General features: G+C 42.8%; 1 protein-coding gene across 7 annotated transcripts in view; it reads left to right on the top strand.

Moving 5' to 3' along the window:
• The first annotated feature begins 8,145 nt into the window (after nt 1-8,145).
• The window catches only part of ADAM22 (ADAM metallopeptidase domain 22), a 290,157-nt gene continuing 284,337 nt past the window's right edge, over nt 8,146-13,965 (top strand). For 3 of the 7 annotated variants that reach the window (XM_073581906.1, XM_073581904.1, XM_073581909.1), the window contains exon 1: nt 8,147-8,485. In XM_073581906.1, coding sequence (XP_073438007.1) covers nt 8,413-8,485 — 73 coding nt within the window. In that variant the 5' untranslated portion in view covers nt 8,147-8,412. Of the gene's footprint in view, nt 8,486-13,965 lie in introns of all 7 variants that reach the window. The other 4 variants (XM_073581902.1, XM_073581903.1, XM_073581905.1 and 1 more) reach the window with 4 other exon arrangements.

Below are 13,965 nucleotides of genomic sequence, written 5' to 3'. Positions count from 1 at the left end.
TGAACAGTCAGAAACTCCAATAGAACGCCACTTCCTATGTCTCTTCCTTGAAATGATCTAATGATATGTGAAAAAGTCACAATCTCAGGAAGGACAAGTGGACTAGATAAGTTCTATGGGAGAGGTCCCAGGTACTACCACACAGTGCCTAGGAAGCCCTAGGTGTCTGCACAGTTTAATACTTTATTTTGCATTTTGTAGTTTGCGTTACTCTTTCTGGGATCTCTTTCTATTTCAACACACTTTCCCTTTTGTAGGTAATTTACACTCTGCTCTGCCCTCTGATTCTTTAGGAGGAAAGTGAAGCGCTCATCGGCTTTTCTCACAGCGTAGGTCCAAATTGCCATAGTTTAGTTTGTTAGGGTTATCCCTGCTCACGTAGGAACCATTAAGGATTGTGGGCTCAGGATCTCAAGTCTTTACGAATCGGCAGGGTCAGTTGCAGTTTTTAGTGTGTTACTCATTTTCCCAAGTGAGTTGCTACATTTTCAAAACAGCTGACCACTTCAGAACTCTCCATCGCTTTGTTTCCATCCATTTCTGGGTGCTTCTTGAAGTATGTTTGGGGTCAATGTCCTGCTGGAAGACCCATGACCTAGGACAAAATTCCAGCTTTCTGACACTCTGCACACTAGATTGCGACCCAAAATCCTTTGGTAATCTTTACAATTCATGAGGTCTTATACACAGTCATGGCACAAAGTGCCAGAGGCAGCAAAACATCTTTGTAGGCCTCATTCCATTTTCAGTAAACAGAAGAATGCGCTTTACCAAAAAGCTCTATCTTGGTTTCATCTGTCCACAAGACGCTGTCCCAGACGAATAAATAGATGTCAAATGGAATACAAATCAACATGTTGGAATATGTTTGCTGCAACGACTCCATTCCTGTCTGAGTGTTTAATTGCTAGATTTGTATGCTTTTCATATAGTTAGAACAAAAAAAAACTCCCAGAGGCTCACACAGGGAGCGCATGTGACTGTATTTCCTGTTTTTATGTGTCTGTGTATGAGAGAAGCAGCCTGCTGTAGATGATGCACAGATAGAGACACACAAATGATTTATTCCTGATTTATTAAGTATATTGTTCCTGAATAAACAAGTTCTGTTTAGTGATGGGCGAGATAACTCGTTGCTCGAGTTTTCACGAGCATGCTCGGGTGTCATTTGAGTATTTTGGCGTGCTCGGAGATTTAGTTTCTGTCGACGCAGCTGCATGATTTGTGGCTGCTAGACAGCCTGAATAAATGTGAGGAATGCCTGTTTGTTAGGGAATCTATGCTTGAATTCAGTCTGTCCAGCAGCCGCAAATTGTGCAGCTGCCGGACAATTACAGAAACTAAATCTCCGAGCACGCCAAAATACTCAGAGGACACCCGTGCAATGAGTATACTCGCTCATCACTAATTCTGTTGTCACACGCCCGGAGAGTATCCTGAATAATCCGCTGCCAACACAACACCAATCTAATAAAGTGAAAGCAAAGAAATGAAAACCCCAAGGTCCCTAGACCACTAGAATCAAAGAAAGAACAAAAGAGAGCACTTTGATTTACTCTAAGTATTTTTTTCTTCCATGTCCATGATATAGATAGATAAATATGAGAGAGATAGATGTATAGATAAATATGCTTATAGCTTGTTTTTCTTTTTCGGAGAGTAGAAAGCTGAGTGAGCTCTAGGGATAGTAGATGCACTGAAGGGGGTGTGGCCTAGCTCACAGACATGTGAGACAGGTTTCTTGGGAGCTCTGAAGGGACACCTCAAAATCCAACTTTTAACTCAACTTCAGCAAGCCATCCTGTCTCCAAATATCTCTGAGTCCTTCTGGCACTATGAAGATACTTTTGGCTCCAAAAGTTATCATCTAAATCAACTTTTGAGAGAAGTTAGGTATTGAGGCCCACATCCTCACCAGACCTCACTTCTGGGCTTGCCAGTACTTACACCACAGGATTTCTACCTTAAGGACCCCTCAAATTCTGCAAGGCATCACCGATGAGGCACCCATCTGCAACCCCCAGGACCCCCTAATCTTCATCTGGGCTCCAACAGAAGGAGAAAGCCACAAAAAGAGAGAATTAGGCCGCCGCCAGCCGCAGATCGCAGCTGTGACCCTGCGTCGGAAGACCGGGACAACAGACCCTCACAGCGGTTCTACAACGATTCAGTGGTGAAGAGGACGAGTGACTTTTCAGCTGTGACCCCTTCTCAGTAACTGGGACGGCGACTCAGACTGTGGCTTCTTTGAGAGAATGGGGTGCGATTGTGAGTATAGCGCTCACCGACTTCACCCCTTGCCACCCCCTTGGGCGACTTCTCCAGCGGTTTGACTACCTCCATCAGCTCCCGGAGCTTTGCCGTGCGGGGCTCTGTGGTCGCAGCTGCGGCGCCTCCAGTGCGAGATAAACCCCTCCCACCTCTACCGCAGCCGGCCCTTGTTCTCCCCGGCGACCCCGCTGCGTCTCTATAACTCACGCAGCCTGCTCGTCCCTTCTGGAGCTGCAGGGACATCTCCAACTCCCTGTGGCAGCGGCGGAGAGGCTCACTAGCTGATTACAGGCGACCGTCTTCAGCTTTGAGGGGAGAGCTTCCTTTACATGCAAGCTGCGATCTCTGCCTATAAAACGTGACGCAGCTGCGGCATCTCCGGGAGCGCGGGGGAAACTCCTACTTTTGCTTTCAGTTTCACTGTAGCCGACTCCCGCTCTCCCCGGCGATCCCCGCTGCGTATTTATAACTCTCGCTGCCTGCTCATCCCTTCTGGAGCTGCGGGGACTTCTCCATCCCCCTGTAGCAGTGGTGGAGAGGCCCACAGAGTATATACAATTTACAGTCTTCAGTCCCATGTAAGGGATCTCTTTCTGCATCAAAGTTGCGACCTCCAATCACAGCACCTACATCCCCTGCATCTCCTAAGCTGTTTACATATACTTTAACAGTAAATTGATTCACAGGTGACTGCTCCTGGGTCACAACTAGTTCTTAGGACCTCATTGTTCCAAGCGACGCTAGGTCCAACTGTGATAAGGACCTACTTACATTAGCCTAACAGCGCCTGGTGATCTCTGTTGCGACATCCTTTGGGATACTATTTTAGTTCACAGCTGCGATCTCAACGATAATTAAAGAACCTACTACAACCTTAGAAGAGACCCCAAATTCTGCATTGGCATCCCTTCTGGACCTAATCCTAGTGTCTATGAGATTAAAGCACTTAAGTTGTTGCACCTAGTAGCCTGAACTATTATACTGAAAGTTTTGTTTATACACCTCTTGGGTCAACTCAGCTACTTTGTGGATCAATATTGACTTTCTTGTCTAATTTACCTTAATTCTAGTATATTCCGTGATTGATTCTAGTAACTGCTACATCCGTATATGATGTGACTAATTCTGGTAACCTTTAGTGATTCTAGTGTTTTCTAACCCGAATTTTACTCTAGTATATTTCCTCATATTGTTATCACTCTGTAGAATTGTACTGCAGGAATCACTTCTCTTCTTGTTCTGCCATCAATTCAGCCAAGACGAGTAACCCAAGACAAAGGTAATTTTGTTAAAATTTAGAGGGGAGTACACGAATTTTACTTAACATACATACAATGAAAAATTCCAGGTCACTCGTAAAGTCTAATACCTCATCTTCCCACAAACCATGTAGAAAAAATTACCATTCAAACGACCAAGCTAAGGTCCTTAGTCCACTCAAATCTAGGTCTCCGCTAAAAAGAGATGAGATTCTTTTGGGATCTAAACTCCCGAGTCAAAATAGGCCTGAAACCACCCACTCTAAAAAGAATCTACTATCCGATGAGATGGACTTATCACTGAATTCCAAAAGACAGACCCCAGGGTCTTGGGGAGAGAAACACTCTGCCTTATCTAGAGAAGCCTCAGAAGAGGATGAGGATTCTAGCGATTACTCCCCTAATATTAGTCCAGCTAAAAATAAGCCTAGACTGGACGCTCCCCAACAAGACTATAACTCTAATTTCCCTCCTCTCTCTGCGTCCAAAGCTGGTCAAACCCTCTCTATTGATAACATTGAACATCTCCTAAATAAACTAACGGATAATATTGATAAGAAATTTGAGCTTCGTTTTAATAAACACGAAAACAAAATGGATAGAGCATTGGCCAAATTCGAAATGACACTTGCAGAACAAGAAAAACGAATTGTAAGACTAGAACACAAAGCCACAGACTCTACAGTTGACATTGAATACCTGTCCTCAGAAACGCAAAAACTTAGAACGAAACTGGCGGACTTAGAGGACAGAAGTCGCTGCAATAATCTTAAAATACGTGGCATACCTGAGGACATTGCACAAGAAAATCTAGCTGCCCATTTAAAATCCATTTTTCAAAAAGCTATACCATCACTCACGAAATCTGAATTGATAATAGATAGGATCCATAGGCTGCCACATCCATCAGGGATCCCAATTGAATCTCCTATTGATACAATCCTTCGGATTCATTTCTTTAAAACAAAAGAGAAAATTCAGCAATACCTAAAGTCAGAGAAGACCTTCCCAGAACCCTTTCAAGGTCTAAAGACTTTTGCAGATTTATCCAAGGAATCATTGGATCTACGGAGGTCCTTCCACAAAATCACTGCAGCCCTTAGGGATAAAGAGATCCATTACACATGGTGTTTTCCCCTTAAGTTACTAATCCACTTCAGGGGTAAAACTATACCAATATTCTCCCCGGAAGAAGGGGCAAACTTCCTGAGATCTCTGGCTGAGCCTTCCCACTCCAGGGACAATAGATGAATAGTTTACTCACTTACATAGGTTTTGCTTACATCAAGCACACCTGGCTTGCTTTACCTCAACAATGAGGTTCTACCCAAAAATTCCCAACCACGTATTATACCCCCATTAGGTTAGAAGTACCTTTCTTTTGAGCAAGGCTCCTATTGGAGAGCTTTACACAGTTCTTCTGGTTCGAGACTACAGTACTGTAGGCACCTAAATTCATTCTTTATGCTATAAGTATACTGTTTGGTGCACTCCGTGCTTGAAGTTGGTTGTTGTTTATTAAGGTTATTAAATTTCCTACAGGACAAGTTCTTGAGTGATTGGTCATATCGCCACTTTGATACTCAGCTATCTGGCTGATATCTTTGTCACATACTTGTGATAGCTGTATAGATGAGTATCAAACTTAGCACGTACAATGTAAGAGGGCTAAATAGCCCCCATATGAGGTTCCAACTCTGGAGAGAGCTTAAGAAGTCAAAGGCTGACATTATTTGCGTCCAGGAGACGAAGTTTCTGGACGGTAACCATCCATATTTTCACGACAATGGGTTCCTCCATATATATGAATCTAATAACAAGAAGAAGAAGGCAGGAGTCCTTACAATTATTACAAATTGGGTCCCATTTGAATTCCTAGAGGAGTATAAAGACGACATGGGCAGATACCACATCCTGGTATGTAATATAAATGAACAGTTATCCACCATATTAAATTTTTACGCCCCGAACCATCAACAAATTAGGTTCCTCAATAAGTTGCAGAGAAAACTGTCTTTGGTGAGAAAAGGTGTGCTACTGATGCTAGGAGACTTCAATGTGGTTCCCGACAGGCTGGTGGACTCCTCCTCGCAAACAAGAACTGAAGCCTGTAACTTGAATGACTGGCTTTTCAGAAATGAACTCTATGATGTATTCAGGTGCATAAACACCTCGTCAACAGAGTTCAGTCATTTTTCAGATGTCCACCAGACTGCCTCAAGGATAGATCTGATAATCGCTAACATTTTTTCTCTTCAAAAGTTTAACAAGGTAACTATAGGAGATAGATCAATATCCGACCATGCTCCAGTCACGGGAGAACTAACGTTAGGTCCCCTACTGAACAATAGACAATTATGGAAATGCAATTCCAATTTAATTCACGATCCTATGCAAAAAATTCAATCGAAAAGTCCATAAAGAATTATTTTAAGGAAAATGGCCCTGACTCCACCACCCCATTCACAAGATGGTGTGCCCATAAGGCAGTCCTCAGAGGAGTGATTATCGGCATATCATCCCAAGTAAAAAAAGAAAATAGAACCAAGATTAAAAAAATACAGGACATAATTAGAGACAAGGAAACAGCTCAATTAAAACTCCTATCACCCTCTACCTTCATACAAACAGAGCTACTAAACCTCCGACAACGTCTTAGAAATCTACTCTTCTCTTCATATGATGCTGCCATCAAATCTTCACGTTATAAATACTATACTTCCCTCATTAAAGCAACAAGGTACATGACAAATCGCATAAAAAAGAAGCAAATTCATAACAGAATAAACAGATTAATTACCGATCACAACTCCATTCTTTCTCACCCACAGGATATAGTCCAAGAATTTTCTAAATATTATCAAAAGTTATATAATCTAAAATTAAACCCACAACATCCCCAATCATCAAAGACGGATATTGAGTCATATTTAGCATCAATCAACCTCCCAACTCTTTCGCCAGATGACCTCAATTTCCTAACTTCCCCATTCTCTAAAAATGAGATTGAAGACACCATAAAACGACTTCCTCTACTAAAATCACCGGGTCCTGATGGCTTCGGGAATGCTTATTACAAAGCATTTAACAATCTACTCTCCCCTCATCTAGCAGATACCTTCAATTGGGCAGCAAAACATGGTTCATTTCCAACAGAAATGCTGGAAGCGTCAATAACACTCATTCCAAAGCCAAAAGGAGATCCGGAAAAAGTAGGTAGTTATAGGCCCATTTCTTTAATAAATACGGACCTAAAAATATATTTGAAAATAATTGCTAGCAGACTGAGTACAATTTTGCCCTCCCTAATTGGAAATGATCAGATGGGGTTTGTTAGGGGAAGACAACCACCAGATGCTACGAGAAGGGTCATCAATTCATTGAGAATGGTTGCTCTTACAAAAACTCCTACGGCCTTTATTTCTTTGGATGCAGAAAAGGCCTTTGACCGCCTGGGATGGGTCTTCCTTGAACAAACCTTACGTAAATTCGGTTTTAACAATAATTTAATTACCTCAATAATGGCCTTGTACTCATACCCAATAGCTAAGATTGTTTCCAGCAACCACGTTTCTGATGTCTTTCCAATCACGAATGGCACCAGACAAGGCTGCCCATTATCCCCCCTTTTGTTTATTTTAGCGATGGAGCCAATGGCCGAACCCATCAGGCAAAACGATAAGATAAAAGGGCTGATAACAAAAATCGTCAGCACAAACTAAATTTATTTGCTGACGACGTTATTCTGACCCTCACGGACCCTGATAATTCTATTCCAGAAGCCTTAGAGGAATTGAAAAAATTTTCGGCCTGCTCCAATTTCAAAATTAACGAAAGCAAATCCAACCTTCTCCCCCTTAACCTTAGCAACCAACAAATAAATTCAATTAAATCTATCTCATCCCTCAACTGGCAAACTAAAAATATTGAATACCTGGGAATAATTTTAAATAAAAACCTACGTGATACAGTACAAGACAAAATAAAAAGATTAACGGAAGTCGTTGAAAAAGACTGCTCAATTTTTAGAGACAGGGACCTATCATGGTGGGGTAGGAATTTCACGGTCAAAATATTTATACTCCCGAAGGTACTGTGCGTCCTGAGGTGCTTACCCCTCCCGTTTCCAACTACTCAATTGACAAATCTCCAAACTATACTAAATAATTTTATTTGGCTAAACAAAAAACCAAGGACATCTAATAAAGCCACGTATAAAAAGAAATTGAATGGAGGAATGGGAATACCGAGTATTTCGGCTCACTTCCATACAACACTATTAAAACAAAGTTCTCAATGGTTCAATCAAGAAAATCCACCAGCATGGTTGGATTTAGAGATTGAGCTTAATAATAACAAGCATCCAGGGGTCATTATCTCAAACACCATCTTTAACCGTACATTTGACTGCACATCCATGGAACTTTCATATAATTTTTTGAACTTGCATTCATTCCCTCTAACGAGCCAATTTATGACCCTAAACCTACGCGTGTAAGGTCCCCTTTAAACCATACTGATCTATGCAGGTGCTGCAGGATCATGTGTGACATTTCAGCTGCAATAACCAAGACTACATTTCCCAGTGTGCAGTGAGGTCCTTGGAAGGAGGCAGGCTCTGCAGGCTTCTGGCATTTATGAGTCTAAGGATGTGGCTGTGCATGTGGATGAGGAGACCTGGGAGGTGCTTGAGTCCTCTCATCCACATCTAACCACCCAATGCAGTAAAAGCACAAGAACACTAATGGAAACCAGGAGGACACAATGCAGCAGCAGCAGAGAGTGTGAGAGGCAGGGAGACCCCAGGAGCACAAGCCCCTCACAATGAGGACATCTCTCCCATAGTGGTGACCCCTCACATGCTTCTTGGATTGTGCCAGCCATGCAGAGCTTGGAGTGCTGGCTGTGCTGCCTGATTGGAGCCCTGTATCTGGTCCATGCCAGCTCCCAGGCAGGTGAGTCTAGGAGGGGAGGAGGGGGCTTGATACAATGTAACACGCTTCTGTTTATTTATTTATTTTTGGAACCTTCCTGTTATTTCTGCATTGATCTCCTGAGCAGCATCACATCAGTGACCTATAAAGAGGGGGGCTCTGATACTGCTGCCCCCATGCATAGGTGCCCATGACTGGATATAGGGTGGTCCAGGACCCCCTTCCCCTCGTTTCCTTTCAATTTACTATGCCGCTAATTAAAACCTACTCTCTAGGGATGAGCCTGCCTCTGATCACCAGGCCTGTCACCAGTGCTGGCATCTGGGCACATGAGGAGCATTCACAAGGAGCCTATTTACTAGGTGCATTAACCTCTTTGATGCTGGAGTGGAAGCAAAAAAACAAAAAACAAAAAAAAAACAGCAATAGATCCACATGGTACTATCAGTGCAGTCACCAGGGGCCATGTCAGTAGTGAGGCTGCATTGTGTATGTGAAGTGCTGGGAGGTGTACCAGTCCATATCCAGGTGCAGCATGTTATGATGGACCCATCCTTAGTGGTGCATTGGCCTAAATTTCACCATGTCTGTGTATATTGGGGTCCAGCTCCCTGGAGGGATTCTTTTGCATTCATAGTGTATCATTATGGTAGATTACATTTTTGCACTGAGATTGTTGCCCAGACCTGAGCTTTATTTTATCTGTATTTATGAGTGACTTATGATTTTGAGATAGAAATCAATATCCACGTGTCTCTTAAAGGGGTATTTCGGTTTTCAACAAAAATATATATAGTTTGCATCATGAAAAGTTTTGCAGGTTTACTCTATACTTTATGTGTCAATTTTTTTCCAGATCCATTCTCGCTGTGTTTCTGTAGGAACTTACATTGCTTACTCCTGGGATATTGCAGTCTGTATTGGTCATGTGATGGAGACACAGATTCAGGTGTCTTTCGATCGGTCTTTGTGAGGCTAAGGTTGCACAACCATTTTCTCTCCATCCGAGAAAATCGGTCCGATTATGCTAATCAGACTTTGATCAGAGTGTGATCTGATTTTTCTCGGAACTGGAGAGAAAAAGAAAAAAAAAGTTTCTCCACCTTCTCCATTATGTCAGTCCGTGAAAATCGTATCATCTTACTGCCATCCAATTTTTTTTTTCCACAGACCCATAGACATGAATGGACCACTGCTATCTGAATACCGGAAGCAAATCGTTCATTTTTTTTTTTTCCTAAGGCCACTTGGTCTCAATAAAGAAATCAAACTTGTGCACATCTCCATAGAATAACATGGGTACGAGTGGTAGTCGTGAAAACCACGGATAGCACTCATGCTCTTTAAACGGTAGTGTGCATGAGCCCTTGCTGATGGGCTGCAAAATTTGCAGGAATTATGCTGAAAAACAGAAGCAATTTACAGTATGTGTATGTGAATGAGGTTCTCATCTAGTGGAAAAAAATTGCAGAAAATTGAGGCTATGCTGTGAATTTTTTTAATTCTGTTGTCAATTTCACACTTATTTGCAATTCATTTAGTGAAATCAGCACCAAAATCTGCACGTGCAACTTCATTTTCAAGGCAGATTTGTTGCAACTTGTCATGAAATTTGCAGCACAACAATCCACGACGTGTGTATTTTGGCCTAGGGGCAGTTTCAGATGACCGCAATGTGGCTGCATTTTAGCGTCTGTACCGTAGCTGCAATCTCTGGACTTCACAGCAATATACAGTATTTTCCTTTTGAGTCTTTAAAATCGGTCATTGGGCCATTTTGTAATCGGACTGTAATGCGAAGGCTAAAATACTGATTTAAATTGGTACAGTGAATTTCCAAACATCTGTGTGTCCCTTACATGATCAGGACAGAGTTATATACCCTGGGAGTAATCAATGATGGTTCCCATAGAATGTCAGCAAGCGGAGATCTTGAAAACCTAGAAGAATTTATACAAAAACCATATTGAAAAATTGTATAACTTTCAGTAATACAAACAATAACATTAATAATAATAAATTGTTCACTTTCCCAACCGTGCCATCAAGAAGGTAGAGCATTACACAGTGCCTGTTGTATTAATGGCTGTCTACATAATACACGGAAGTGCCATGTCCAAAAGAACAAGAGACTCTCAGTATCCTCTTTCTGTTCTCGCTTAGTCTCTGTTTTTCTGTTCCATTTGTCTGTTCCGTTTTAGGAACAGATAAACGGAAGAAGTGATCCGTTGCATTAGTTATGCAAATGGAAGCATTGATTATTAAGGAGTCCACCTGAAATCATTTTCTTATAATGGAATGAAAACTTCTGCATTCAGGACTTTTTATCTGTTCTACCAAGCAGACCCCGTAATTATCAAAGAATCAATTAAGCCCTCTGCATTTGTTTGCATAATTTATGCAACGGAACACTTATTCCGTTTGTTGCTTAAGGGTAAGTGCACACGTTGCGGATAATATACCCTATCCTTCATGCGTTAATGTCATCTTAGGCTGGGGTCACACTTGCAAGAAACTCGCACTCGTCTTGCATCTCAATTCCCGGCACTGCCGCCGGCACTAGAGACCAGAGTGTGCGGCTTAATAGAAATACATGCAGCCGCACACTTCGGTCCCTAGTGCCGGCGGCAGTGTCGGGAATTGAGGCAAGAGACTTTTGCGAGTTTCTCGCAAATGTGACCCCGGCCTTAGTTACAAAATATGATTTTCCTTGCTCACACATTTCACAAAAGTCAGATGGAATACCGAAAAGCTATAGGAACCAGAATTCCCTACTTTCCACTGTTCTCTACTATCCCCATCCACCCCCTATTTTGCAAATAATTCTTTCTAGAGAACGTCAGCCTCTTGAAGCCATATAATTTGATGACTAGTGATGAGCGAATGTGGTCAGATAAGGTGTTATCTGAGCATGCTCGGGTGCTAACAGAGTGTCTTCAGAGTGCTCGAGTCCCTGCGGATGCATGTCTTGCAGCTGTTTGACAAATTCAACACATGCAGAGATTGCCTGTTTGTTAGGCAATCCCCTCATGTATTGTGTCTGTCGAACAGCCGCAAGACATGCATCCCCGGTGACTCAGACATATTTTTTGAGCACTCTGAAGTCACTCGGTTAGCACCGAGCATGCTCAGATAACATCGTATGCAAGCACATTCGCTCATCCCTATTGGTGATGTATCGACACATATGGGATGGGGAGACCTTTCTCCATTGCTTGTAGTTGCGTAATCACCCAAAAGTTGCAAAAACTAAAGAGCTTCTGACCTTTTTCTATAGCGGCAAACGAAGGCGTTCTTCAATTTTTAGTTATGAAATCATTGCTTGTTCAGTTTTGGTCCTTGGATAATCCCTTTAAGAGAGAGCGCTGTCCTTATATCACACGGCCTTGTGGTAGGCAGTAGCTGAGATTAGAGTTGAGCGAAACGGGTCAGCCAAATTCAGAATCCGCCGACTTTTGCTAAAGTCGGGTTTCGCCAATCGAAACCCGACCATAGCATGAGGTCGGCCATGAAGTCGCCGACTTGAGTGCCAGTCGAGTTTCAAATAATGCTTCCAGCGCCTTTTCTCTGCCAATCATCAAGGACGCACACTGTGGGCAACGCGATTACGTCGGCAGCGGCCCCCACCATTTAGAGAAGGGCATGCAAGTGATTGGCTGGCTTTGTGTGGCATCAGAGTACCTATGAAAGGCCGTGACCGCCGACCGCCATCTTACTTCTGCCGATCTTAGAATAGGGAGAGGTGCTGCTGCTGATTCTGAATAGGGAGAGCGTTAGGTGGGGAAGAAGAAAAAAAATAGCTTCTGCTGATAGCGCTTTTCACTGTACAGTTAGTGTGCAGTGAAAGGCTAGGATTTTTGTTGTGTGCACTGTGCAGCAGCGCTGGTGGTGATTAGGCTGCCTTTTAAGGCTACCTGCTAGCTGCATTGCTGTGTGCACACTGCTCTTCAAACTGCTTTTTTTCAAAGCACTCCAACTTTTATTATTTTGTTCTGCTCAGTTACCGAGTGTTAATTTTTTCACACACTGTATAGCGGTGTACGCTCCTCACACACTACCGTGTACCGGCTGGTATCACGGACAAATACAAGCTATCTATGTGTGACTCTGGAAAAAAAAGATTTTCCTTTTTTCCAGACCTACACCGTATAGAGCTGTCCGCTTTTCAAACAGTGAAGCTATCTGTTTGTGACTCTGGAAACAAAAAAAGGAGATTTTCCATTTTTCCAGACCTACACCATATAGAGCTGTCCGCTTTTCAAACAGTATCGTATATCTGCTGTTTGATTATGGTCAAATCTATACAAAGACAGCGTGTGTCACTCCGTGTAAAAATAGACGGAGATTTACAATTTTCCATACAGACAACGTATAGAGCTGTCCGATTCTCAATCAACAGTATTGTATATCTGCCGTTCGCATTACGGTCACATCTATACAGTCAGCATGTCTGTGTGTGACACTCCGTAAATACATATACAGACATTTCCTTTTCTCCATACACCGTATTGAGCTGGCCGATTCTCAAACAGTATTGTATTTCTGCTGTTCGCATTACAGTCACATCTATACAGAGTCAGCGTGTGTGTGTGTGACACTCCGTAAATACATATACGGAGATTGTTAGTTTCACTAAAAACGTATACAGCTGTACACTTCTGATACAGTACCGTATATCTGCTTGTTGGATTACGGTCAAATACATACTGGTAGAGCGTCTGTGACTAACAAAATATATACGGAGATTTAATTTTTTTTAATACACCTTACACAGCTGTACGTTCCTCATACAGTACCATCTCTCTTCTGGTATTTTTGGTACATTTTCCCAAACATGAGGAAGTATGGTGGAAGAGGACGTGGGCAGGGGGGCGCAGCTGGTACTGATGGTGGTGGTGCTTTGGCTGCTTCTGGCAAAAGCACAATAGCAGCTATGGCAGGAGGTGTTGAGCCTGCGTCATCGTCTGGCACAAGAAGGCCTTTAAGGTTCCCTTTTCTGGGAGTAGGTAAACCGCTTTTAAAGTCGGAGCATCAGGAACAGGTTTTGGCTTACACTGCTGAAACAGCCTCCAGCTCTATTGCCTCCTCTTCTGAAGTTACAAAAACTGCAAGCAGAGTCGTCAGTGCAGGCCTCTGGTCAGGAACAACACATTTCGTTGTGTCCTTCACCCACACCAAAAGTGAAGGCTGCTGCAGCACACACTTCAAATTACTCCATGGAGCTCTTTTCACATACCATTCCTGGGTTAACAAGTCAAATCCTGAATTCCCCAGATGAATCTGACATAGAGTGCACTGATGCACAGCCACTGCTAGATGAATCTGCTGGTACATTCACCCACAGCACTACATTGCCCTCGCAGTCTACTGAGCCCGAATCAGACCCTGATGAAACTCAGGTGCCCCTTCCCACATACTATACCACCTAACACTGTGACACAGAGGAAAGTACAGAGGAAGGTGCAGATGACATTGAAGACGAGGTCATGGATGACCCAGTT

The sequence above is a fragment of the Dendrobates tinctorius genome, unplaced genomic scaffold (assembly GCF_039654945.1).
Source record: "Dendrobates tinctorius isolate UK_male_01 unplaced genomic scaffold, ASM3965494v1 ptg000070l, whole genome shotgun sequence".
Taxonomy (NCBI): domain Eukaryota; kingdom Metazoa; phylum Chordata; class Amphibia; order Anura; family Dendrobatidae; genus Dendrobates; species Dendrobates tinctorius.
This window is presented reverse-complemented; position numbering and strand designations above follow the sequence as displayed.